The sequence below is a fragment of the Aquila chrysaetos genome, chromosome 13, assembly GCF_900496995.4.
Source record: "Aquila chrysaetos chrysaetos chromosome 13, bAquChr1.4, whole genome shotgun sequence".
NCBI classification, from domain to species: domain Eukaryota; kingdom Metazoa; phylum Chordata; class Aves; order Accipitriformes; family Accipitridae; genus Aquila; species Aquila chrysaetos.
The window spans coordinates 1,431,752-1,457,558 of NC_044016.1; the positions used below are offsets into that span (position 1 = coordinate 1,431,752).

General features: G+C 43.5%; 1 protein-coding gene across 4 annotated transcripts; it reads left to right on the forward strand.

Annotated features, from left to right (window-relative positions):
• DTD1 (D-aminoacyl-tRNA deacylase 1) lies at positions 1-25,807 on the forward strand. Of its 4 annotated transcripts, XR_005933798.1 has the most exons (7): positions 1-143; positions 2,934-3,024; positions 4,906-5,141; positions 11,089-11,250; positions 14,276-14,804; positions 18,375-18,749; positions 23,135-23,221. XR_005933798.1 is itself a non-coding variant. In XM_030034528.2 (6 exons), the coding sequence occupies exons 1-5, from the start codon at positions 101-103 to the stop codon at positions 23,347-23,349; spliced, it is 624 nt and encodes a 207-aa protein (XP_029890388.1). In that variant the 5' UTR covers positions 5-100; the 3' UTR covers positions 23,350-23,370; positions 25,194-25,807. The 4 variants fall into 4 exon arrangements, 2 of the variants coding, with proteins under 2 accessions (XP_029890390.1, XP_029890388.1); XR_005933797.1 differs by lacking the exons at positions 18,375-18,749; positions 23,135-23,221 and adding an exon at positions 14,943-15,775; XM_030034528.2 differs by lacking the exons at positions 14,276-14,804; positions 18,375-18,749 and adding an exon at positions 25,194-25,807 and having other exon boundaries at positions 5-143; positions 11,089-11,186; positions 23,194-23,370.

The following is a 25,807-nucleotide window of genomic DNA, read 5'->3' on the forward strand; positions in this document are numbered from 1 at the left end:
GCAGCGCGGTCCGGCAGGGAGCGGCCGCCGTTGCCTAGCGCCGTCGCCTTTCCCCACTCCGGTAACCGGCGCCGGGCCTGCGCTGCGCGGCCGCGCCACCATGAAGGCCATCGTTCAGCGGGTGGCCCAGGCCAGTGTCACAGGTCAGTGTGCCGCCACCGGGAGGGTCACCGGGGCCGGGGGAAGGGGGAGGCGGGGAGGGGGGGGCGGGCGGAGCTACGCTCCGCCCGCCCCCCCCTCCCCGCCTCCCCCTTCCCCGCCGCGGCCTGCAACGGCCCCTCAGCGCCTTCCCCTCCTCGCCCTCCTTCCGTGTGTGTGTGGGCAGCACCGTCCCCCTCGCTTTTGCCCACGGCTGGCGTGCGTGGGTGGTCCTCCTTCCCTTCCCCCGTCGTCCCCCTGCGTGGGTTTGGCGTGGGTCGGCTTGCTTGCTTTTTGGTGCCGGCCCACTCGCCTTCTCCCGTGGTGGTTTGGCGTGTGTGTCGTCTGTGTAATGAGAGTTGCCTCCTTGCATGGCTTGCGGGGGTTGGCAGGCCGGTTGCCTCCTGGAGTGGGTTGCGTGCTTTGACACGGCAGGCGCGGTCAGCTCGCGTTGCTGGCTTGTGTTCGGCGGGGCTGTCCCGATTGCTGCCGCGCACTCTTCTGCGTGTGTTGGCAGTGCCATCCCAATCGCATCCTCCCGTGGCTTGCGTGTGCTGTCATCTTGCATTGCTTGCAGGTATTGGCAGTGCAGTCGTGGTCACCTTCTCTTATGGCTTGCATGTGTCGGGGCACTGTAATAAGAGTTGCCTCCTTGCATTGCTTCCATGTGTCAGCAGCGCTGTCCCAGTTGCCAGGGACGTGGTTTGCATGTGTTGGCACTATAATCAGAGTTGCTTCCTTGCATTGCTGTCGTACATTGGCAGCGCAGTTGCAGTTGCCTCCTTGCAGTGCTTGCATGTGTTGGCGCTACAGTCACAGTCGTCTCTTTATATTGCTGATGTGTGTTGGCAGTGCCGTCCCTGTTGCCTTTGCCCATGGTTTGCAAGCGTTGTCTCTATAATGAGAGTTGCCTCCTTGCATGGCTTGCATGCGTTGGCACTATAACCGCAGTAATCTCTTTGCATTGCTTGCTTGTGTTGGCAGGGCTGTCACGATTCCTGTTGCACGTTGCTTGTGTGTGTCAATGGAGCTGTCCCTCTTGCCTCCTCGCATGGCTTGCACGTGCTGGCACTGTTGCCTCTTTGTATAGCTTGTGTGTGTCAGCAGTGCAGTTTCGATCACCTTTTCCCATGGCTCGAATGCGGCGGCACTATAATCAGAGCTGCCTCCATGCGTTGCTTGCGTGCATTGGCAGCGCAGTTGCAGTCGCCTCCTTGCATGGCTTGCATGTGCTGCCGCTACAGTCACAGTCATCTCCTTGCATTGCTTGCGTGTGGTGACAGTGCCATCCCTGTTGCCTTCTTCTATGGCTTGCATGTGTCGGCACTACAATCGCAGTCACCTCCTTGCATTGCAAGCGTGTTGGCAGTGCAGCCTGACTCACCTTTTTGCATTGCTTGCGTGTGTCGGCAGTGCTGTCCCAGTCGCCACCATGCATTGCTTGTGTGGGTCAAGGAAGCCAGTGATGGCCCTGGTGCGTGCTTAGCTGCCGGTAGGAATGGTGTGTCCTGGCGGTATGTCCTGGCTGTAGCACCAGTTGGACCTTCGGTGTTCAAAATGCTTAAAATTCCCAAGAAGTCTGCATATGAGGCAGTAAGTGAGCCTGCTGTGGGGCCCAGGGGCAAGGTGGTGTGCAGCAGGGTAGCCTGCACATTAAAGAAATAGTTCTGCTTGTGTGTGGATGGTCCGTAAGCAATGGAAGGAAGAGCATGCCTGTGAATAAGGAAGGAGCACAGCTTTTGTGCACTGAGGGTACAATAGCGGTCAGACCCTGTCAGCACTGGGATTGTGGCTGACTTATTGCCACATTTCTGGGTAGAATTTAAACTGTTGTTTCTGGCTGTTAAAAGAGTTTGAGATGTCCCTCTGTGAGGGAGATAGTGCTGTGCTTAGTGGGAGGATAGATTTCTGAGCTGGAGGGCTCATACCCATATCGGATGGAAAGGAAGAGGTTTTGGGAGGAGTTTTCTCCCCTGGTTTCCTTCTGCCCATTGGGAATAGTCCAGCTCTGGCCGCCGGTGCACAGACACAAGCTTTCAGCTTTTGCTGGGGGCCTGCTCTCCTTTTGTTTTACAGAATGTTTGGGGCTTTTTTTCCCAGTTGCATAAGCCTGGATATAGTTTTAACAGCTGGGTAACTGGTGCTTATCTCGATTTTAAGATCTCATTTAAATCTAACTACAGTCATCTCAGGCTCAAGCATGTTAAGATAATTTAAATTAAGATAAATTAAGATAATTTAAAACATTTCTTAGGAAAACACAGTGGATCTGTGATGGTTTGTGTTTTATTGTAGATGTCATTAAAGAGGTGGTGTTGCCAGCTAGGAGGGTAGAATTTGCGGGTCTTGTTTCAAAAAATCCATGAGGACTATATCAAATAGAAATCACCTTTTCACTAATAATGCAAAGTAGGTGTGGTGGACTAAAGAAATTGAGTACACTTATTGATATCAACCAGGTGGATAATTTTTACAAGGATTGGAGAGAGTTCTGCCACCTCTCTGTTTAGCACTGCTGATCAGTTGTAGTAAAGAATCTTTGTACAGTGTTTTTAAATGCTGGAGTAGGCATCCTGAGCTAGTCCCTTGCAAATAAGACATGCTATTGGGAAAACTTTTGAAAGAGGGCTTCTATATGATCTGTACTCTCTAACAAACTTAAGACAGAGAAGAAGGGTTTAGAATGATGTTTTCTTTGGTGGTTGTACAGTTGCTAGCTGAAATCAGTACTCACCTGTGTCATAAAACAAGACAGTGCATTTAGCCTTAATTTTCTTTTTCCCCCTCTTCCTCAGTGGGTGGTGAACAGATAAGTTCAATAGGACGAGGTCTCTGTGTGCTGCTGGGCATTTCTTTGGAAGATACGCAAAGAGAGCTGGAGCACATGTAAGTCACATATTTCCTTTTGCCTTGTACTTTTATTTGTGCGTTTCTGACACTGAATCAGTGATACCTGTGCAGTAGTCAAACAAATGGGGCACTCCTGTTGGGAAACTCAGGTTTGCCTTTTAGTTCCTCTTCAGATTTTACCCTAAATACAGTTTTCTTAAGTAGAGTTTTCTTTTTATGTTCCATTGAGAAAAATCTGTTGCCATTCCTTGTCTGTGTGTTTTTTATGAAGAACTGACTCAAAAAGGAAGAATCAACATGATGTTTTTTTCTGATCTCCCTTTATTGAATGTCTGTCCTTTTTACTGTATGAATTTACCCAGGAGGAGTCCATCCTTTAAGGATGGGCTGTATTAGGAACCTCAAACTCTCATTTTAGCTTGCACATGAGAAGTTTTGTTCTTCCAAAAGGCTGGATAGTCTTGTCAGTTCCTTTTCTGTAAAAGTGAATCAATTTTGGCAGCCTGGAGGGCTGGCTCTGGCCATCTGTTCCATGGCCACAAAATACTGTGATTTGGCCAGCAAACACATGCAAGAGAGAGCTCTCCAGGGGCTTCTCTGTCTCCTTCGGACTGTTCATTGTTCTAAGTCTGACCTCAGTTCTTATGAAGGCAAAGAAGAAACAGGTAATTGAGCTAACTCGTGTCAAGAAGAGGAAAGGCTCAAGCAGTAAAGAGACAAGAATCTGAGCGAAGGTGAAAACAACCCTTAGCAGATGTGGAAGAGAAAGTAGACAGTGGGGATGTGAACTAAAGGCCACCAAAGATCTCACATAAACATGTGAAACTTGTAGAGAATTGCAGCAAAGCTGAAGGTGGTTTTATTATGACATGCTCCATTGGCTTGCCTTACTGTTTGCCTCCTCAGCGTGTAACATTTGCTCTGTTGTTTCTCATTCCTACCTCGGTGAATATGAAAGTTGCTTTGGAATATTGCAAACGGGTGATCTGTAGCGACTGTGCTCTCAACACCAGGTTGTTTGGATGACTGACGCAGGAAAGGCAGGAAGCCAGCATCTGAAAAAAAGGAATGAAAGAAATCAGCTTAACCAGGCTCTTGCAAGTCCTATTAAAGGAAACTTTAGTAATCCTGTAAATGAGACAACAAACATCTTTACCATTAAAACACCGCAGTGATGATGATTTAAGCCTATGTGCTGATGCCTTCCAAGGCTTTTGACCATCCACTTCATTCAGGAAGCAATTCCATTTGTCTTTGACATGCACAAATTGGCAAGGATGATTTTTGTGACTGTGCCTCAGGGGGGTTGGACTAGATGACCCTTAAAGGTCCCTTCCAGCCCAAACTATTCTGTGATTCTATGAGCCTGATGAAAAAGTGCTGTCCTCATCTGGCTTGTAGGGCTGCATTTGGAAAGAGTGCTAGGAGGTGACAGAGCTGGAGGAATATATGTTTGGAAACAACCATAGTTTATTTATAGTCATTTCATACTGAGAGTGATTTCCCAGTGTGGTGGGAGGATTAAAATTCCCAAAGTTATTCACACATTAAATAGTGTTGTGACACGTAAAATCAGATAGTAAAGAGTAAGCTTTCTTACTTCCTATGCCATCTTTATGTCACCCTGTAACTTCCAGTTATTCTGTCCTGATCTCATGCTCTGTAAAATGATGATGTTAATTAATAGTCTGACAATGTTATATATGTGTGTGTAAGGGCTTTCTTGGTTATGGCTCTGCCTAATGTGACGAGATTCCCATGGTTTAGGAAGGAAGGGACAAAGGGGTATCTTGTTCTGTGGAGGCAGAACGAAGATGCATCTGCCTTCCCTTTTATCTCATCCCGTGTGGTAGGCATTAACTTGTACCTGTTGATTCTGCCTGGGACAATTTAGGAATTATCTTTTTCTCCTCCTAGGGTTCGAAAGATCTTGAACTTGCGAGTATTTGAAGATGAAAGCGGGAAGCACTGGTCCAAAAGCGTCATGGATAAAGAGTATGAAGTGTTGTGTGTGAGCCAATTTACTCTACAGTGCATCCTGAAAGGAAACAAGCCCGACTACCACATGGCAATGCCCACAGAGCAGGCGGAGTGTTTTTATAACAACTTCCTAGAGCAGCTAAGAAAAGCCTACAAACCAGAGCTTATTAAAGGTAAGGGCAAAAGGTTGGTAAGGTTCTTGATGTGACCAGTGGACCTTGTTTGTATGTGCTCTTCCCTGATCGTTACTTTCTTTATTCTGCAATTTTCTGTCTGTTGCACAGGAGCTGTTTTTACGTGGCAGTAGATAAGGGGATGTTATGGTATTTTCACTAGCAGCCTGGCAGGGTGATCACTCCTGTCTTCCTCTAGCCAAGCCATTCCCTGGCGTTCCTCTGGAATAGTTTGACATGTAGACGTTCTTGTATTGGTATTGGGTGTACAACGTGAGCAGTGACTCTGACGCCGTAACCTAGAGAGGCTGCAGCCATGAGAACAAGCTCTAGAGTCAGGCTCCTTCAAAGGCTGGATGTTTTGTGTTGTGTAGCTAGATTAACCCAGGAGGAGCATTTTTTCTGAGGCATATGTGGTTAGTCAGACTCGAGGCATCACCAGTGTGCGATGGACAGTGTAGCTCCATCTGTCACTGTAGTTTTACATTCTGTTAAATGGTAATGATGACAGTGGGAGGTGTAATGTGCTACTTGAGAACAGTGTTTGATTTAGACTATCTTTTCTCAACTTTATGCCATGTATGCAACAGTTTTCTTTTTACCAGAAAATGCCTGGCTTCCCTTTGCATTTGTGCTCTATCCACCCTTAATCTTTTCTGTTTGCTTTCTGGCTGTTTTCATACTTAGACTTGAATTTTTCGTACACCTGCCCAGAAGACGAATGTCTAGAAAACACTGTTTTTTAAATGGGGGCTATTAATAGGTAATGGTCAGCCTTACTTTCCTTATGAGGAATAAATGGAGAAAAAGACAGAATACTGATAGCTGGGGAAAGATTTAGAGGCTCATCTCCATATTGACTGTAGATGAAGGTAATTATTTAAGAAGATTTAAGAAGAAATTGTGAAACTAGGTTTTAGCTTTCCCTTGTTCGTTCAGGCAAGACCAGACCCTGAAGCTGCAGAGAGCAAAGCTGTGTTACAGTGAGGCCACTTCTTGAAAAGAGCCATGGGGACCAATGGACACTAGAACCCTTTGGTTTTGTTGTATAAGGGAACTACCAGCACAAAACCCCAGAAGTGTCCCATGACAAAAGCACATACTGTGCAGGGACCATGGTCCCTGAAACTACAGGACGTATCAATTTGTGATAAGGGAGGGTGGCAGCTGCTTCTGACAAGAGCATCACCTTTGCAGTATGTTTGAAGGCTTGAAGATGAGGGCGTTTGGTGGTCTGCAAGACATTGTGGATTAAGACTAATAAAGGGATTTTGGAATGTGTAAAGAAATTCTCCCTCAGTTGGCTTTTTAAATCCTTTGAGAGAATGAGGTTGCTGAGACTGAAACCCACACTGCCTTTCATATTGTGGTGGTTGCAAGGCACCGAGACCCTTCCTGTTTTTGACGGGAAAGTCTGAGAGGAGGGCAGCATTAACAGACATTTCTGTTTTAAGTACTGTACTGTTTTTATTAGCTCTAAATCTTAAACTTTCTGAGCTGTGAGTCACCTTGACCTGGGGTGACCTTGGGTCAAAAGACTGGAAGTTTAAGTATGAGGAGAATGGGAAGGAGCTATTACAGAAAGATGTCCCTTGACAATATTTCTGATGCTGAAACAGGATAGAAAGTGCTTGTGACATGGGAGTGCTTTGAGTGTGCTGGTAAAGGTGGGGGCTTATTTGACCACTTTATCCTCCTGTGAAAAAAGGGGCCTGTGAAGGTTACTTTTTCTTTCAGGCCCATACATGTATGGGAAGTGCAAAAGGCAGTCCTTTTCTGTGAGTAAAGTACAGCAGAGGGATGATATATGTAGAGAGCTATTTGAAACGTGCTCCCACTAATTAAGTTCAAGATGGTATTTTTTGTTTATTGTTTTGTTAAAGAAAGATGCACTAGTTTTGACTGGTTTATGTGATCAGTGTGTAGGTAAATCCGTATGCACAGTCAATACAACAACCACCCTTCTAGGAGCAGCAGCTCAAGTAGTGTCTGCTTGATCTTCCTAAAGAAGCAATATAACCACTTTCTAAGCATGTCAGTAGATCCTTCCCTCATTGCATGAAGGTATAGAGTCTTGTTTTATTGTGCTTGTCAGATGCAGAAACTCTCTTTTTCTGTGCAGGAAACAATTCTGTGAGATTCCTGAGCTGTAGTCGATATTTTTAAGAGTCTGAGACTCTTACACATTATGGTAGCTAGACTTCAGATGTGCAGATACAGCTAACCAAAAGCAGCAAGCATTCTTCAAGCTTTTATTTTTCAACTGAGAGTCATTTATAGGCATCTCTGAAAATGCGTGTCTGCATGATTCACCAGTGAAACCATAAGCTACAGATTTAGAGAAAAACTACCTGGGTTTTACCTGCAGGTTCTCATCTATCATGGGTGGCAAAGGGTTTGAAAACAGTGCTAGGAATTGATAATCACTAGGTTTTTGATTGCTCTGACATCTTTTCTCAGTGGGACCCTTTACATGTTTCAGGCTCCTGCAGATTTATAAAATGAGAACAGGTCTTGCTGATTTTTTTTCACTTGCTTTGTAAATACTTTTGTCTCCTAAATTTTCTGTTATTTTCTGTAATTATTTAGTAACGTTCTTCTTTTTTTCTTCTGCACCGTTAGCTAGCATTCAGGACACACTGATCCTTTCCTGAAATACTGTCAGCTTCATGGTATCTCTATTTACCCAGTTTACCCAATCAAGCCAGCTGTAGTAACTGTTGATGTGCCAGTAACCTCGGATGTGCCATTCTTTGATGCCACCGCAGCCTCAGTTGTCCCCTCTCGCCAGAGGGTACTGACCCTACAGTGGAGTAGACGGGGAGACATTTCCACTCCTGCTGTAGTAGTTCTTCTTAGGTTATGTGATGCACAACTGGTCTGCACACACACAAAGGAGCACAGAGGCAGGCAGGGGAACCCAAATTCTGGACTCGGAGGATCGCAAACCCTGTCCGGGTCCCTCCCAGGGCTGTTCTGGGGGACCCTCAGTCCTGTCCGTGGTCCAGGTGTGATGCCCATCATGGGGAGTCAACAGGAGTGGCTCTCTGGAGCACCTTTCGGACTGCGGGGGGTCACTGCCTAGGGATACGGGACACATGCAGGAGGAGAGCATTTCAGGGTCACACAAGACTTATTATAGGATGTTTAGGTGAGGAACCAAAGCCAGGGAAGGGAGTGGATCTAGGTGATTTTGGGAGGAACAAGCATGGGAAAATGAAGACATACAGGTATAAAAAGGGCCAGCCGCATGTAAGCAATGACTGATCAGTATGCTTGTGGCCGTGCCCTGCACCCGATCAGCACAGTCTGCCTTGGCTTCTTACTAAAGTCTATTTCTACCTATTTCGTGGGACCCACTGTTTTGTGTGCTTGTGTGTGAATGGGGGTCTGAGCGCAGCAACTGGAGTGGTACCACGGGTCTGGGGCCTGTGTTTGCGAGTGAGAGTGTGTGGGTGAGTACATACCCAGCAGGACGAGCTGGTGAGGAGGTGCAGTAGTCTGTGAGCTGGGTCTGGGTGTGTGTCCCTGAGGGTAAGACCACACAGGAGGAGCTGACTATGAGAGGGACTGGAGGAGTCCTGGCTAGCTGCTGGCGAGACCTGTGCGTGTGCATGTGTGTGTCTCTAAGGGTAAGACTGGGGGGGCCCAGCAAACTGCCAGAGGGCTGGGGGTAGTTGTGTGTGTGTGTGCGCATGTGTGCGAGGGGGTCTGTACCAGCAGCTGGAGCAGGGCTGCAGGCTTCAGGGACTTGTATCCCCAGGTGCCAGCACCTGGGGAGGCCAAGATCCATAGGCAGCTACTGGGCAGACTGTCTTAAGCCCTGCTACTGGAGGGGTCTGCATTTATATATCTGTACATATTTCCCACTCGTAGACCTTCATCCTGATCAGCCATCAAGGATTCCAGGGTGAGGCTGTAAGTGCTATTTGTGTCCATGTGAGTGCTGAGTGTATCTTTGTTGATATCTGTGCAGCTGGGGTTGTGTGTGTGTGTGTAGCATACGTGTATTTGTGAGTGTCTGCCTGCTGGGAATACATGCTCAACCTTGCTACTGTTTGGACCTGGGGGTGTGCAGCTGTCGCAGCCATGCCTTTGTCAGGTTTCTATATTCAACACCCATAACATTTCTCAGCCCATGTGAACACTGAAGGTCGATTTGATCAAAGGACTCTGCATAGAGACAGTGAGCTGGGACAGTGGACATGCATTCTCTTCTGCCACCTCCTCTGTGGCAGAAAATGTCTGAAGAGTGCAGCTGGTAAAATTGTGCAGCTTTTTGTTCAGTAAATCACATTCCTTTTCATAGAAATACTTCCTTGTATCATGCGCTTGCCCCCTTCCCATTGGCGTTTCTGTTGCTGTGATTCTTCAGTGGTCAGTCCAGGAACCTTTTCCTTGGCCACTGGACCGACCATTGGCAGCAGTCTCTTGTGCAGGGCTATAGTTTTTGGCTTTGCCAGAACTTTGCATGGGGTGGCTTGTGGCATGCAGCCTTTGCAAAAGCTGTTGGGCAGTAGATCTGTTGTGATATGGCCCATATGTGTTGGACAGGCCTTTTCTTTTTCCTTTTTCTTTTAAGCAAATACCAGACTTCTATCCGACTTACAGGATGTGACAGGGAGAGACTGAAAACTCTTCCAGAGCTATTTGTCCCTAGTAACACATTAATGAAGAATCAGGACAGTTTGATTTGACCTCTGTTCAGTCAGGGACATCACATGTTGCCATGGAAAGCTGCTGTGTAGCTATACAAAGTCTCATGTAAATATTCCCAATGGGTGATTGCTCCACTGAAGTTTGAGCCTATGGCTTTCAGCATGTTCTTGCTCACTCTCCCAGGTGGTGCTGGAAGAAGTTTTGGTTGTGTTGCTGAGCAGGCTCCAGGCCTGCCTTCCTAGTAAGTGAGACTGTTCCAGTCTTTGGATAACTGCTGTCTGCTTGCTGCAGTAAACCTTTTTCTGTTCTATGCATTTGTATTGATATGGTAGTGTCTGTTCTGGTTGCTGTCCCTACCAGGAAGGTCTAGAAGGGCTATCCAGGTGTGTGGGATTGGAGAAGAGAATATGTGGGAGTCAGCAGCCAAGTAGGCTCAGCCCAGGGGTGGGGTGAGTTTGAGGAGTAGAAAGCTGGACTAGGAAAAATGGAGCAGGAGAGTTTGCACAAAGGAAAATGAGATGTGAGATGAAGACAGCATACAAAGGGATGGCTTTTGTAGACTATACAGGATAAAAAAGTCATGGGTCTGTTGTGATGGAAACTTCTCAAATGCTTACCAAAAATGTGGTCTGTGCCTCAGCTGGTGTGCTAATAAATGCCGTTGATGACAAATGACATAGACATTTCTGATTTTAGAAGTGTATTCCTGTGAAGTGGGCAGGGTTGACAGAGTAGACGCTGTCTTTTTTTCCACCTTTTTTGCCAAACTCTGTCAAAGAATGGCCTAGGTCGCAAACAGGAATGTAGAAATTGCTGTAGCAGATTGGGACTGAGCTGAACATCAATGTCCCCTACTCTAGAGTATTCAATGTCAAATGCTTCAGAGTAGGCTTCGGGTCTTTTTATCTTTCACCTATATATAAGATTTCTTCAAAACATCAACTGGTTAGCTGGACTGGATCCCTAGGCTTAGCTGTTACATCCTTTAAAATTTCATCTCCTGCTTGTGAGAACTATCCTGCCTATCCTGAACTGTGAGCACCTTGATTATCTGTAGACTTGTTTCATGCACGTTTCTGTACTTGGCTGAGTATTGGTCCTCTCTGAATGTCAGACCACATAGCTGGGTGCACACAGATTGTTTTTTTCGTAGTAGCTTTCTGCAGTTTGATAGTTGGGTGTCTTTTTATGTATTTTTTTTTTCTTTTTAGTAGCATATTTGGTAAAGATTTTAGTATGAGTTATCCTTGCAAGAGCCCTAAGCACGTCTTGTCCCTTCCCTTTTCAGATGGCAAGTTTGGTGCCTACATGCAGGTACACATCCAGAACGATGGTCCTGTAACAATAGAACTGGAGTCCCCGGCTGCCACTGTTGACCCTAAACAGGTAAGCGAGCCAGAAGGTCTGTCTGGAAAGGGTGGATATATAGGCCGTGCCTCCTCTGCAAATTTGTAGCATTCCTGTTATGAAGCAGCGTACCTTTCCTTAGGCATGAGGACCTTGTGCTTCCTGTGCAGCCTCTGAAAAGTTAAATAATTGCATTGTTTTCTTCAGTTCCCTGGCCTGTTGATAGCTGCCAGCTGTCCTGGTAAAGGTCGTGCATGTGTAATGCAAAACAGCTTTTTACAGTTTATTCTTGCTCATCATTGAAGCTGCTGTTCAATCATGAGTCATTAGCTATGTTCCTAATGGGTCTGGACCTCCCCCCCCTTTTTTTTTTAGTGAAGTTTCTTGACATTTAGGGGCTTTTGCACGTGGGTGGCTGGATGGAACGATTAGCTGGAGAGCTTCCTCTTTCTCAGAAACAAGAGAACAGCAAATTTAATTCCTGAATTTAAGTCTGAGTGGAGAGCAGAGTTAGCTCTGCTGAGGCACAGCACAGGCTATGCTGAAAACCAAATGTAGTGATGAGGTTTTCTCATCCTCTAAACACAGCAGCGACCAACTTTCCCAGGCTGAAAGAGAAGGGGCAGGGATTATTATTACCAGCTGTGCTTCAGTGTGGCCACACCAACCCTATTTGTGTAACACTTAACCTTGTTAAAATTGTTATTGCAGTTTATACGAAGGGCATGGGGGAAGAACCAGGAAACTACAAACCTGTTAATCTAACGTCAGTAGCTGGAAAAATTATGGAGAAGATTATACTGGGTGCTATTGAAAGGCATTTAAAGGACAGTGCAATCATCAGGCACAGTCAACACAGGTTCACAAAGGAAAAGTCCTGTCTAACTGATTTGATACCTCTCTACAATAAGGTCACCCACCTAGTGGATGAAGGGAAGGTGGTGGATGTAGTTTTTCTGGATTTTAGTAAGGCTTTTGATACTGTCCCTCCCAGCATCCTTCTGGACAAGTTGTCCAACTGTGGGATGAGCGGGTTCACGGTGCGTTAGGTGAAGAACTGGCTGAAGGGCAGGGCTCAAAGGGTTGTAGCGAATGGGGCTGCATCTGGCTGGCAACCGGTCACCTGCGGTGTTCCGCAGGGCTCTATTCTAGGGCCAGTTCTGTTCAATATATTTATCAACAATCTGGATGCAGGAGTTGAATGCACCATTAGCCAGTTTGCTGATGATACCAAACTGGGAGGTGCTGTTGATTCTCTTAGGGGACAAGATGCCTTGCAGAGGGATCTGGATAGATTGGAGCACTGGGCAGTCATCAATGGCATGAAATATAACAAGAACAAATGCCAGATTCTGCACCTAGGATGTACTAACATGGGACACAAGTCTAGACTGGGAGAGGAGTGGCTGGAGAGCAGCCCTGCAGAAAGGGATCTGGGGGTGCTGGTCGACAGCAGGCTCAATATGAGTTGGCACTGTGCCCTGGCAGCCAGGAGGGCAAACCCCATCCTGGGCTGCATTAAATACAGTATAACCAGCCGGTCAAGAGAGGGGATCGTCCTGCTGTATTCAGCGTTGGTGCAGCCTCCCCTTGAGTACTGTGTGCAGTTCTGGGCCCTGCAATTTAAGAAGGATGTGAAGGTCCTTGAATGCGTCCAGAGAAGGGCAACAAAGCTGATGACAGAGCTAGGAAGCAATGTCCTACGAGGAGCAGCTAAAGACTTTGGGCTTGTCTAGTTTGGAGAAAAGGAGGCTGAGGGGTGACCTCATTGCGCTCTACAGCTTCCTGAGGAGGGGAAGTGGAGAAGGAGGTGCTGATCCCTTCTCCCTGATATCCAGTGATAGGACACGTGGGAATGGTTCAAAGCTGCACCAGGGGACGTTTAGGTTGGACATGAGGAAGCATTTCCTTACCGAGAGGGTGGTCAAACACTGCAACAGGCTTCCTAGAGAGGTGGTCAGTGCCTGTCACTGTTTAAGAGGCTTTTGGACAATGCCCTTAAAAACATGCTTTAACTCTTGGTCAGCCCTGAAGTGGTCAGGCAGCTGGACTAGATAATTGCTGTAGGTCACTTCCAACTGGAACTATTCTGTTCTATTCTGTTCTATTCTATTCTATTCTATCTTTCTAGCTGTAGTTTGTCCCATGTACAGTGATCCTACCAAACTACCTGACCAGTTGACCAGTGAGATAAAATCACTTTGCTGATCAGGTCTGTCCTTGAGTCGCCATCTGACCATCACTCTTCTGAATTAAAAATCAGACATTTGGGTTTTTCAGTCAGCCATGTACGTTTATACCTGCTCTTGTAAAGCCTACTTACAGGTTCTATGATAACTGCAGTGCAACTGGTGGCTGTAATCGGTGGGAATGATGCATCTCCTGGGAATTCTGCATATCTCAAAATACCATACTAAAGGCATTTGGAACCTACTGGGAAAAGAGCATGGGAAAGCCTAAAGAAGCATCTCTTGTTGCTTTAAATAGCTAAGGTATCTTGGTTTGGAGTCGGTTTCGTTTCACCTCCAAATTCTGATCTGTATCCTTTTGTGATGTTTCAGCCCCTGAAAGAACTACATCTGGTCCTGGTCTTTCTTTCTGTACCCTCACAGCTTTAGCACAAAGAGTTCTCAGCCCAAACCATGCATAATTAGCAGCAGCAGCTCTGTCTTTGGAGTGAGGAATGATTGTAGATGTAAGCACTACTCCTCCCTACTTGGAGGAATTGAGCTGCTGCCTGATTTGCCTGGGAAATAAAGTCTGCAGAAAGCTGGGTGGCAGAGAAATGGAGTGCTTTAATGTCCCCTTTGAACTGCTCATCAACCCTCAAGAGAGTTATAGCCCAGTGTTTTCAGGTGCCATATTTATGGTATAGACTTGTTAAGTCTGAGGTTTTAGTTGTGGTACTTGTGGCAGTATTGACCCTCTGCTTGTTCCACTCCAGCTCTTTGTGAAATAGGTAGAGGCACATTCCCTTCACGCCAATGAGCAATGTTTACTGCACAAATTCGCCATGCTCTTGCATGGTTCTGTCTCGAGTGCAGATGGCCATATCCTTTGTATAGCAGCATTTATTGTGGCCTTCAGTTGAGGGCGATAGTGGCAGGATGGATGGCAGCATCGTGTCCTGCTGCCTGTGACTGTGAGATGGAGCCCTGTGGTGTCTTGGTCTCTAGGGAAAAACTGGTGACCAGTCTTTTTTGCTCAAGCAGTCTAGTGGGAATCATTGGTATAAGGGTAGGTGGATGGCACAGTGCAGTTTCTGAATGAAATGGAGAGCACTGAGAGAGCTTTTACCCTTGCTGTCCCATGTGTGGGTATAAAATAACCCAAGAGGATTCACCAGGGCATGCTGGATTTGGCAAGTTTCCATCTCTTTCTTGGGGAACATTGGCTTGTTTAAGGGTTTTGTCCTCACAGTTGCCTGCTTTTCCTGTTCTGACAACACCTTCTTGGTGGCCATGACATGGGCTGAAGACTGGGAAGGATGCTGGTTTTCAAACTTTGCCTGGCACGAATTCCCTGTTTAATGTGAATGATGCTGCTTCAAGTCTTGCCTGCTGATTGCCTTCCTTTCCTCCTTAAACCTCATTCTTCATCAGCAAAGATGAGGCTTCTTGTGCAAGATGTGCTTAGAGCACTGTTATTTATCCTAAGGTAAGGCTACACCAAGGATCTTCTTACTGGGTCTGTGCCTGGACCCTATGAAAAGGAGGACAGAGAGAGTCCTTCTATGGGGTGAGTGGGTTCCGGACATATAAGAGTAGTGTAAATTTGCTTACCTTCCTTCTGCAGTGTGTTGTCCACACACATTTCATGAGCCACCCTCAGTTCCAGCTCATTGCAAGTCCCAGTGTGGGGGATTCCTGTTTGTCACAGAAATGGATGAGCTCTTACAGCGGCACAGACACCGATAAAGCAATCCAGCCGTGCGTGCTTTGAATGCACAAAGAATTTAATCTATGCTACATTTCAGAGAACCCCATTTCCTTGAAAATTGGCAGCTCTTTTAACTGAGTATCTTTTCCAGCTCATATCGGGACCTTAACACACACTGTTGGAGGCACTGCTGTTTCTGACACTCTTAAGCATCCTTTCTGGATATTATTTGACATGTCTGCCATCTTCTCTCACCCCTCATAGAAGATGTGGGATGAAGAAGAACCAATTTAAATTTGCCATTCTCTTCTCTCTTCCCTGCCCATTGCATTTTTTTTTTGCTGTCATACAGTCTGTTGGTTTGCTTGTAGCTTGGGAACTAAGGCTTAGAGATGGTGTGTTTTTTATCTTTTTGCGTTCTGCTTTAGCAAGGAGAGATAAATAAACCATCCTGCAGTGTTTAATGTGATGTTAACAGAAAGAGATTAGACAGATAGTTGATGAATAGCTCTTTTATGTCATTGGATGTGGCAGTGAAATACCTCTTTTTTTTGAGTGATTGTCTGTGGTTGTAATTGGTAATCTGATCCTTATAATTCCTTAGCAATGCAATTAGTAAAAATACCTGTGGATTAATTAATCCAAAGTTATTTTTATATTCCTTGTGCTAGGGAGGTATAAATAGATCACTTACAGAATTAATTAAAAAATTAATTAAAAAAAATGTCATCCTCATACAAAAAAATATATGTGTGTATATAGGTATATATAATATGTGTGTGTGTGTATATATATATAAAAAAGAGAATATCCCAGCTGTTTGCAAAACCCAAGTAAGCAGAGGAAGCTACTACAGCTCAATTTGTTGTCAACTGTTCAGTTCCATTGTTGTCTGATTTAATAGTAAGCAAACGAATTGAAAATATGAAGTAAATCAGAAGAGTCTTACACCAGCAGTAGTTAGTGATTGCTGGGCCTTTTCTGAAGACTTGGTATTATTTTGGAATTTGGACGTGTGAATGGAATAATAGAAAAAGAAAAAATGGCTGGCATTTGATTGAGCTGTTAAAGCACCTTTTTGGTACATCTGATGTGCAAGAAATTTTGCTTGAAAGGCAAAATAAAGCCTCGGATTAGAAACTGGGTAAGAAATGTGAAAACAAAAAGGCATAAAATGAGAGAAGGTCATTATATGCATGCGGTGATTCTGTTCTGAGTTCAGTAATAGTGACTACATTTCCTACATCGTCTTTGAGAGTGAGGGTAGATCAAGTATTTCTCTTCACTCTTGGCTGTGCTGCAGAAAACAAAAGGATTTTTCCTAATGTTCTAGTACAAATCACAAGATTGTACTTTCCAGCCTTAACTGGTGAACAAATTTTGGATAATTTCTTTTGAACTTACATGCATCCATTTGGATAATTACAGAGGTGAGCGCTAAGAGTGTAGCGAATTTCTGTGCTGCCTTGATGAAGTTTGTTGCAATCATTGCTGAGATTAGGTTAGCTATGCCCAGACTGCTTTGTATGTTTATATCCTGTTTTGGGGAAGGTTAGGGAGAGGTACTTTGTATTTTTTCATAGGAATTTGTAGCTAGTAGAAGTAGCCAGACATAAATGGAGCAGGAAGAGGTTTTCGAGGGTGCTGGGGGAGGTGACATGGTGACAGCTCAAAAAAAGCCTGTTGAACTTTGAAAGCATTATGGATAATTGTGGAATTCAGGTTGGAAATATTCTGAGCATTTTTATTTCTTCTGCTAAGGGAAGTGGCGTAGCAGTTTCAGTGTTTAATGCGTATATTCTAATTAGACGCTGAACTGATCTCTCTGGGCCTGTTTGTTCCATTACTGTCCAGAATGAAATAAACTACATTGTATTTTAAACCATATTTTGGAACTGGACACTGTAGTGGGAGGGATAAGAAGAATGAAAGCATTGGAGCAGATGTTTGTTACTGAACCTGCCTGTGTCAGTACGGTAAAGCAGCATGCACACGCTTTGTCGATATGAGGAGTAAATAAAAATGTAATGCCCCTTGGAAATGTCAGTGTTTTGAATGAGAGAGGAACTTCTCAAGACTGACATTTAAGTAACTTACATTTTTAAATGGCAGGAGGATCTTGATTATAGAAAAATCCATTAAACGAATTCCACATAAACATTCTATTGTTTATGCCTTAAAAAACTTCTCATAACCGTGTAGCCGAAAGTGATTTCTCTGCTGAATGTGGAGAAAACCCAAATCTAGTATTTTAACTTTTCTATCACTTTTGAGTTGGAACATTTTAATATAATGTAGCTGAAGGTGTTTTTGGTTCCCCAAGTATGGTGTTGCTTCAGCTTGCATTTTCATTGTAGGGAGAGATGGGGATTGTCTTGGAATTGTGTGATCAGTAGCACAGTCCTGATGCAGCTGGTGTCAAATATTTTATGATATTAAAGTACAGTAAATGACTGTACAGTGAGGGCCTCCATCTGCAGCAAATGGATTTTTCCTGTTGTCTTTGAATTTGTTTCTTGTCACCTAGTTTTTCTTCCTTCCCATGTGAACATATGCACTGTTATGAGAAATAAACTACAGTCCTCTCCTTGGCACCATCAGGTGACATTTTTTCTAGATGCTGTGTTGCCAGCGTTGGATGTTTCTCTTCTTCCAGTTGCACTGTTTTTGAGCTTACTTTGAAGAAAAAAATCCCAAACCTCTGAGTTAATTTTCTTACACTGAAAGTTTTGCTGAGGAAAATGAACCAAAGGGAGCTCAGCTGGTTATCTATATCACTGGTAATAAAGAGCGGTTAAGGAGAACGGGTGGGGAAGCCGTGCAGCTGATAAACTGCTTGGCTAGGGAATTTTTCCAAGACCCTGGGCAACCAGTTAGACCAGGCTGGTAGGACTTTTCTTGCCTTAGGCTTTGGGCCCATAGGGTGTAACTTTATTGCGTGCTGCTCAGGTTTCTTCTAGGAACAAAATGAAGTATATAATTCCTTGCGTGAGCTGCTCATTGGCCAGAAGGATTGTGTTCTCTTCTCAAGAGAAAAAAGCTCCACTGTGTTTGTAAGTCTAAGGTATAGATATGTGGAAAGGAAAAGGAAAAAGTCAGATGATCTGCCATCTCCTTAACAGATTGTGAAGACTACCCTTCTTCTGTCGCGACATTTCCATTGATTTATTTTTGCAGTAGACCTCTGATAATCATTTTATCTCAGTGCTATCACTTGCTTAGTGGCATTAGTATTAAACTGCTAGATTTGTAATGGCCTACAGCAGTTTGAAGGATTGGACTTTTCCTGAAATGTAACCTGTCCTTAAAGTTGTGATTTTTTTTTTTTTTTTTTTTTTTTTTTTTAAGATTTGAAATTGTAGCAGCTTGGCACACCACTGCTGAAATTTAAAACCTACATCTGCAGCTCTTGTTGCGGTTTGAGGTTCCAGAAACATGAGCACTGCCACTGATTTTCCGGCAGACTGCTAACAAAATAATTCTCTTCTGGTGTCATTCACTTCTTCCTGGTGTTATTCTTGGCTATCGCAAAAGGAAAAGCTGTCTCTAGAGCAGCAATCAACCTCTGTGTACACTCTGATCACAGAGAAAAAGGAAAGCAAAGGATGTGTTTCTATATTAAAGAAGGTAGAACTTCAAGGAAGGTTGGCACTAAGGCATTTCTGAATGTGGGAAATTAACTTCAGCAAAACAACCAACCTGGAGAATTGCTAACATTTTCAGGTGGGGGACTTGGTGTGCCAGTTTGTTTGCATAGTTTTGCTACAGCAAATTGATTGCAAAAGTGATGTGACATAGTATTACAGCTGACATGATGGCAGACGTTTCTGCCTTTGTGAAACCTTCTTTCACAGTGCAGTCTAGCTTTCCACTGTCATTATTCAATTTTTAGAATTTCATGTCTGTGGTGTACTATTAAATTGCATCAGGCTAGATTTGTCAAAGCAGCTGTCAACCCTAATGTAAATTTTCACCTTTTTCAAAACTATTACTTTATATGTTGGTCAATCTGTTGGGGAAGAAGCAGTGTCCACATAGTTTGAGATGATTAGTCCATCAGTAGTGTCTCAGCAATGTAAAATATCTGTATTACAATGGGAGAGAAGTTGCCTTCTGTGGACTAAGGACTCTTGCATTTTTGTGTGTGGTCACAAGGGAGATGGTCTTAAACACTTGAGATATTTCAAGACTTTTCTGACTTCTTTCATGCTTCAGATATTCAGCAATTGGGTCAGACAGGTATTGATCCCCAAAGCATAGGTTTTGACTGCTGGCAAGGGACCCTAAAGGACGGCTTCTGAACAGCCAATTGGTTTGTGGGTTTTGATTCTGGCCAAAGTCTAACACAAAGTGATTCTAGGGTACCGTGGCTTGAGATAAAAGGATTGATACGTACAGGTTTACATCTGAAATTATTTTCCATGTGAGTTTTCAGGCTTAGTTACTCCTGTTATGTCTATAGCTTAAGACTGTCTCAATGGATTGAGGGGCTCTGATTCTAATCCTGTGCACAAATTTTTGCCTATATGCAGCATGTCATAGCTCAATGCGTAGGATGTCAGGTCTCATGTTATAAATGTGAACATTTCAGCACTTGTGCAGATGTAACTGCTACGTGCTGCTGACCAGCCCAGCGTTACATTTTAGGCAGATGCAGGACTTTTGCTGTGATACAGTGCTGCTTCTGCTGAAAGGTGCCTACACTTTGAACCCTTAGGAGCCTTCCAAGATGTCTCAGAAAAGAAGGAATTTTGGTTTATAGATGTAGAGCTGTTAGATGCTTTCTGTACAGGTGTACAATCTCCACAGCTAGCCAGCAAACATCATAAGCCACTAGCTCATGATACTTCTGCAGATGAGACGATGAGTATGGAACACACTCTGTGCTTACATGGGAAGCATTAAAGATATGTTTCATTGAACCAGACTTGTACGTCCGGAGTTTTATTCACTATAGTAGCAAAAAGTTAACCGTTGTAACTTTTTTCAGCTCACTGGCAGGTCTTTTGTGGTGGAGCGTACTCCTATAAGACATCCTTTTGAATTACTCAAGCACCTTATAAGCACAAAAATGAAAAAATTATGAGATGTGTAATTCTTTTGTTGCCCGTGTAATAACAATGAGACTGTATTTTGAGTACAAAGAAATGCATTTTAATCTTTGTGTCTGAACTTTGGTTCATAGACCGATCACGGCGTGTGCACAGATTGGAGAGCATGCATGTGTGTGTTTATGTCCATAGGTATATACAAATCCTTATCTATTTCAGTATTATTTGAGTTTTAGATGGATGAAACAGTTCATAAATGAACTTTACCTTTAATTCGTTATAATTTAAAAAACAAGTAAATCCTGCTCATATGAGACATGGATAAATACAGCTTATCAAATTATCCTCTCCCTTCACCTAAATGAACTTTTTGTGTCATTTTTCTTTGAGCTGGGTGAATACTGCTGTCAGATCATGCCAACCTGGGAGTTGTTCTAACATTCCAAGGTTATTCCTGCTCCTGTTTTTTCTCCATCTATTAAAGATGTTGCCCTGTGAGAAGGAGATGTAGCTGAGTAGTCATGAGTAGAGCTCTGGGTCTGCTGCAGAACCAGGTGTGAAGATGGATCTGGATTTCTCTCTGCGTATTGGCTGTTTTGTTTGCCCTCTGCACTACCTTGTTCTCAGACTAATGAGTTACAGAACTAGGTAACTTATGAGGTACCTCGTGACAAATATACATGTCATAACTTTGGAGACCATCTGTTGCATACTGTTTACTCTAGGATATGAATGCTACTCCTATTTCTACAGAGAATACGGTCCCCCTGTACATCAGACTATATGTACACATATATATGTATTTATAAAACTATATATAACTATATATACTTCAGAAGTCTTAGTGAGCATGCTATTTGCCCCCAAGACCATGTTGGAAAATGGCCAGTGTAGGCAGGTTTGAAATGGTAATACAACATGCTATCATATATTGAGCCATTTCTGCCTCTATATGTAAATTATATATGAAGAAATATACATTATGGATGTGGATTCTGTATTGCATAACACAAGGTTCATAGCGTGAGTATGCTACTGTTTTTCATGTTTTGAAAATCCAGGGTTAGCTTTATTGGGTTAGCTCACAGCCTTCTCAAAGATAACGGTAACTCAGTTTAAACTGTCGGTGTCAGGTCTTAGGCTTTTTCTTCTTTCAAGTAATGAGAAACACTAGTTAGAGAAGAGGGGATATCATGTCGTTCAGTAATCACATCATTTACAGAAACAATGACGTTTCATGGAGTTACAAGTTACAGAACTACGAGGTAATGGAAATTTTTTTTGGCATCATTATTGTCAAAAAAGGGTCACTGCTAGGAGGCTCAATGCTGCAGTAAAAGAAAGGGGTATAGATTGCAACAGCTGTTTACAGGTTTGTTGCAGCAGGTTTGACTGTGGTTTGGCTCACTGTTGGGGGGTACTTGTGGTGGGGGGTACTTTGCAATTACTGACTGCTAGGTTGAAGGCCAGTGAGGAATGACGAATATGCACTACCTGGTCACGTAGTTATTTAAATGTGTACAAATCTATATTTTGAAACCTAGGAACTGTGCTTTGGGGTCTCTGCAGCCTGCAGCTAACGTAGCGTGCCTTCCCTCTTCTGGTACATTTTTGTACCATGAAAATCATTGAAACCCCAATTCTGATTTCAGCAGCTGGATGACCCCAATACCATTTGCAAAAGTAAACCCCAACTGCATAGAGATCATGGGAGTACCATTAATTAAGGTTAAGTACCTTTAATACTAGGGGCTCACAAACTTTTGTCTCCTTTGCTGCAGATGCACTCACTTTCTCGATTACCTTTAACATTCACGTGCTGTGTGTATAGGCTTGTTGGCAGAAGAGCAGTGTGCGTGTTGTCAGACTTGGGAGTTCAGCTACTACCTGTATCACGCCTAACACGTCTGTTACATCTGTGCATGTGACTTGAGGACTGGGTCATGCTAGACAAACAGATAAATCGTACTCTGTCATTTCACGTAGTAAAAATAAACTTTTTAGTTTTGAAATAGCCAGCTAAGAATATTCTATATTAGGCTAGAAGTCCATGTGTGCAGGTGTTCAAGCAGGGTGTGTATATGTGGGATAAGGTACAAGGGGATGCTGTGCTTCCTCCCAAGGCTCTGCAGTCTGTGCTCTTAGCTCTTACTGACTTGGAGGTCAGATTTACATCTTTGTATGCCTCTTCCGTGAGCCTGTCTAGTTAATAATCGACACACATAACCTAGCTTATTTTATTCTATGAAGATTTCATCTCAGAAGAGATCTTCTGGCCATGAAATTATGATTTATGACTAGTATGCTTTATCTTGGGGAAATTGTGGAAGCAGTAGAGAAAATCAGCAGATTACAGAAATTATCCAAATGGATAAACTGCACAAAGGGTAGTGGTTTAAGTAGCTATCAATACATAGTGTCCCCAAAACTTACTGCGACCTGGTTCTCTGAAAAATGGGCAAGAGATGTAGAAGTGACAGCTACGTGCAACTTAGTTTGACTCTTAGTAGCATTGAAAGCATTTCCACTGAGAGGTGGCAAGGCAGTCTTAGGAGAGGGTTTTGTCCAAGCTGATTTGAAATGGTTATTCTATATCCTAGGTGATGCTAAGGCTCATATATCTCTTCCTCTGGATAAAGAATAAAATAAATTGATTCTTGTGTGCTGGATGGCCAAACTTGGGATACATCTGTTGTCAGCAACTTTGAAAGTACAAAACTGCCACTTAAGACCCAAACCAGAAGAGTTTGGTGGAATGCAGCTCCCCCTTTTGGTCCTTATGTTTTATTCTTTCCCACATTTGCAGGTTGTGTTGGTTGGAGAAGGAACACTAGAAAGCTGAGGATAGTCCTTTGAATGTGTGCACTTCTCTTTTACAGTCAGGGGGTAATCTTGTTAGCATATGATGATAATTTACTGTCTTCTCCAAATTTCTGAAAATCTAAGCCTTGGGCCTTTTTTTTTTCCTTCTCTGTTTTATTGATATATGTATTGGTGTCGTGTATCTGAGTTGCAAGTTTTCTACAAATGCTCACAGTTGCTATTTTTTAGAAATAGTCTTCTGAAATTACTTTATTCCATGAAATGTTTTCTTGCTCTCCTTACTTTGTGAATAGCTGACAAAACTTGAAAAACAGCAACAAAGAAAAGAGAAGACCAGAACCAAGGTGCCCTCTGAGTCAAGTAGAGAAAGAAATGCCCCCCGTAACAAAGATGACCCCAGCGCAAGCAGCGGAGCAGAAGGAGATGTGTCTTCGGAAAGAGAGCCTTAGCTCATCCAAAGCAGGCCTCAGGTTTGGCTTTTTCACTCCTCTGTAAAACTGTGTCCTCCCGCTTCGCAGTCTCTAACCCTGGGTGCTTTACTGAAGCAGCCTGTGCAGAGAGTTGCATTAGAAGTGCTGAAAGGTGAAATTCTGATAATCTTGCTGGCGGTTAACCTTCGCTTCTATCTGCAGTTGGCACACCAGAAGGTAGAAGTGGGTGAAAACCTCTTCCCAGCTGTGTGCTTGGCTGGAGGTGTGTATCTGTGAGTCTGGCCCAGCCACGACTGTTTCCAGGTTGACTCAGGAAATCTAAAATTTTGGTCTTATAACACAGCAGTGACTTACACTCAGAATCTTGCTTTGTATTCTTCAGAGCGGAGATACATGGTTGTGTTTCTCCCTCTGCCTTTACCTAGCAGGCAGGTCATTCTGGAACAGCCCCCACCGTTTGTAATACCCAAATAACACATAGTCCCCAGCAATGGAAGTGGAAAACGTTTTAGAGGTTGGAGATAGGCCAGAACTGCAACTCCTGTCATGGCTCCTACCCCTCCCTCCTCAGTCTGTTCTTTCCCAGGATGACTCGATAACAGGCTATTTCATATATCTTCACCATCTAATAAGAACATTAGGCCAGGCATTGAGAGCCAGGCTTGCTGCTTGAATTCAATATGAGTACTGGGATTTTCTCTCCCTTCAGGTGCTTGACCTGCAGGACATGCCTGGACATGAGTGAGTGGAATTAGACTAAATACAGACCTGAATCCTTTGTCATGAATTATCTAGATATGTAGATACGTATTTATCATACTCTTCCAGTCAGTTTTAAGTCTTCAGAACACAGATTTCCTTGCCTTCCTTCCCCCCTGCAAAAGCTACCTTGCTGGTTTTGAACTTTCAAACATGTCCAAGCTCTCAGGAAAGTATTATTTCCCTCATCTGTGCACTGAAGCCCTGAGCTGGCTATGCAGTTTAATTATTAACAGCTTTGCAAAGTTAAGGTCTAACCTTTCTTTCGTTTTCCTAGCCCTAGAGTTCAATCTGGCTTGTGATTTATACAATCCAGTATTACGCATTACTCAGAAAGCTGCCTTTTTGTAAATTTTTTTTTTTTTTAAATCCATGAATTTCCCTGGGGGTCAGACATTGGGGAATGATTTCTGTTTTACAGAAGTTCATATGATCTGTGTGGTACTAATGTGGATGAATTTGCATAAGGCATTGAATAGATTTCTGGAAATACGCTAATTTGTTTTGGATTGACCTGGAAAAGTTATCAAAGAAACTTTCAAGTCCACAGGCTTTTTTTCCCTGGCCTCATGGAGAGCAGCTTCAAGATTGGTGTGAAATGGTTCTGTTCATTAATTGGGTTGTAGTCAAAAGTGGACTGTCATATCGTACAGCAGCTGGAATCACACAAGTTCTGCTCTCTTTGGCTTTATGTTCAGTGGACTTTCCTGTTTTAGTACTGGAGATGAGCAGGCACATTGGGAAGGAGAACATGTTCTTAGAAAATAAAGTGAGGATGTGCTATTTCTCAGCAGCTGTTGGCCTTGCTGCTGTGCTACAGGAGTACAAGGTTTCCCCCACTGTTTCTGTGTTGTGAGTTGAAATAAGAACATTTTAGAGAGCAGGAGTTTGCAGGCCTTCTAGAGTGCTTTGGCCAGTCTGACCTTTCCGATAGCATTTGAAATTCTAGGGAGCTGAATGTTTCTAAAATGTGATTTGCTGATAGCCTAGCATTAATTTTCATGCTGTGACAATAAGTAAAGATACTTTTCTCTATGGGATTTGAAGGAATCTTACTGTATTTCTACTCTCCATATAGTAATGTTCCTGTTTGCCTTCTACAGTTTCTCATACAAAAACTACACTGGATTCTCGAAGAGAGACCCAACAGACATTCACCTCAGAACCACTCTTCAACGACTTCGGAAAAGAATGGAAAATGGGAAAACAGAACTAAGACATTAGAAACCTACATCATTCTGTATTGAAACAACCAAAGCAATGCTATCCGATTCAGTTGTTAATGTGTAGTATCAGTAGTAAAAAGGACTTGTAACATTTTTGTGTATGTGTTTTCACATGACTGCTGAATAAAGGGTGACTGTAGGCAGATTGTAGCAGAACATTCACTATCAGTACATAAGCTCCATTTCAAAAATAAATCAGGGTTTTTCCTTAAACTTACACTTGAATTCTGAAAATTATCCAAGCAGGCTTGTATTTTGATTCTCACTCTATGGTGTCATGTGCTACCTGTTTTCATGGCAGCGTGTAGATCTGTGTATATTTTAGTATATTGTTCAGCTGCTACGTAACACCAAGTTAGGCAATCCAGTCTTTCTGCATGGATTAAGTTATTAAAAGGAAAGATCAGCCGCTAGTCGTTTATCATGTGGAACACATCCGTCTTGTAAACTTTTTTAAAAACAGAAAAGACTTTATTAAACAAATGATGCTA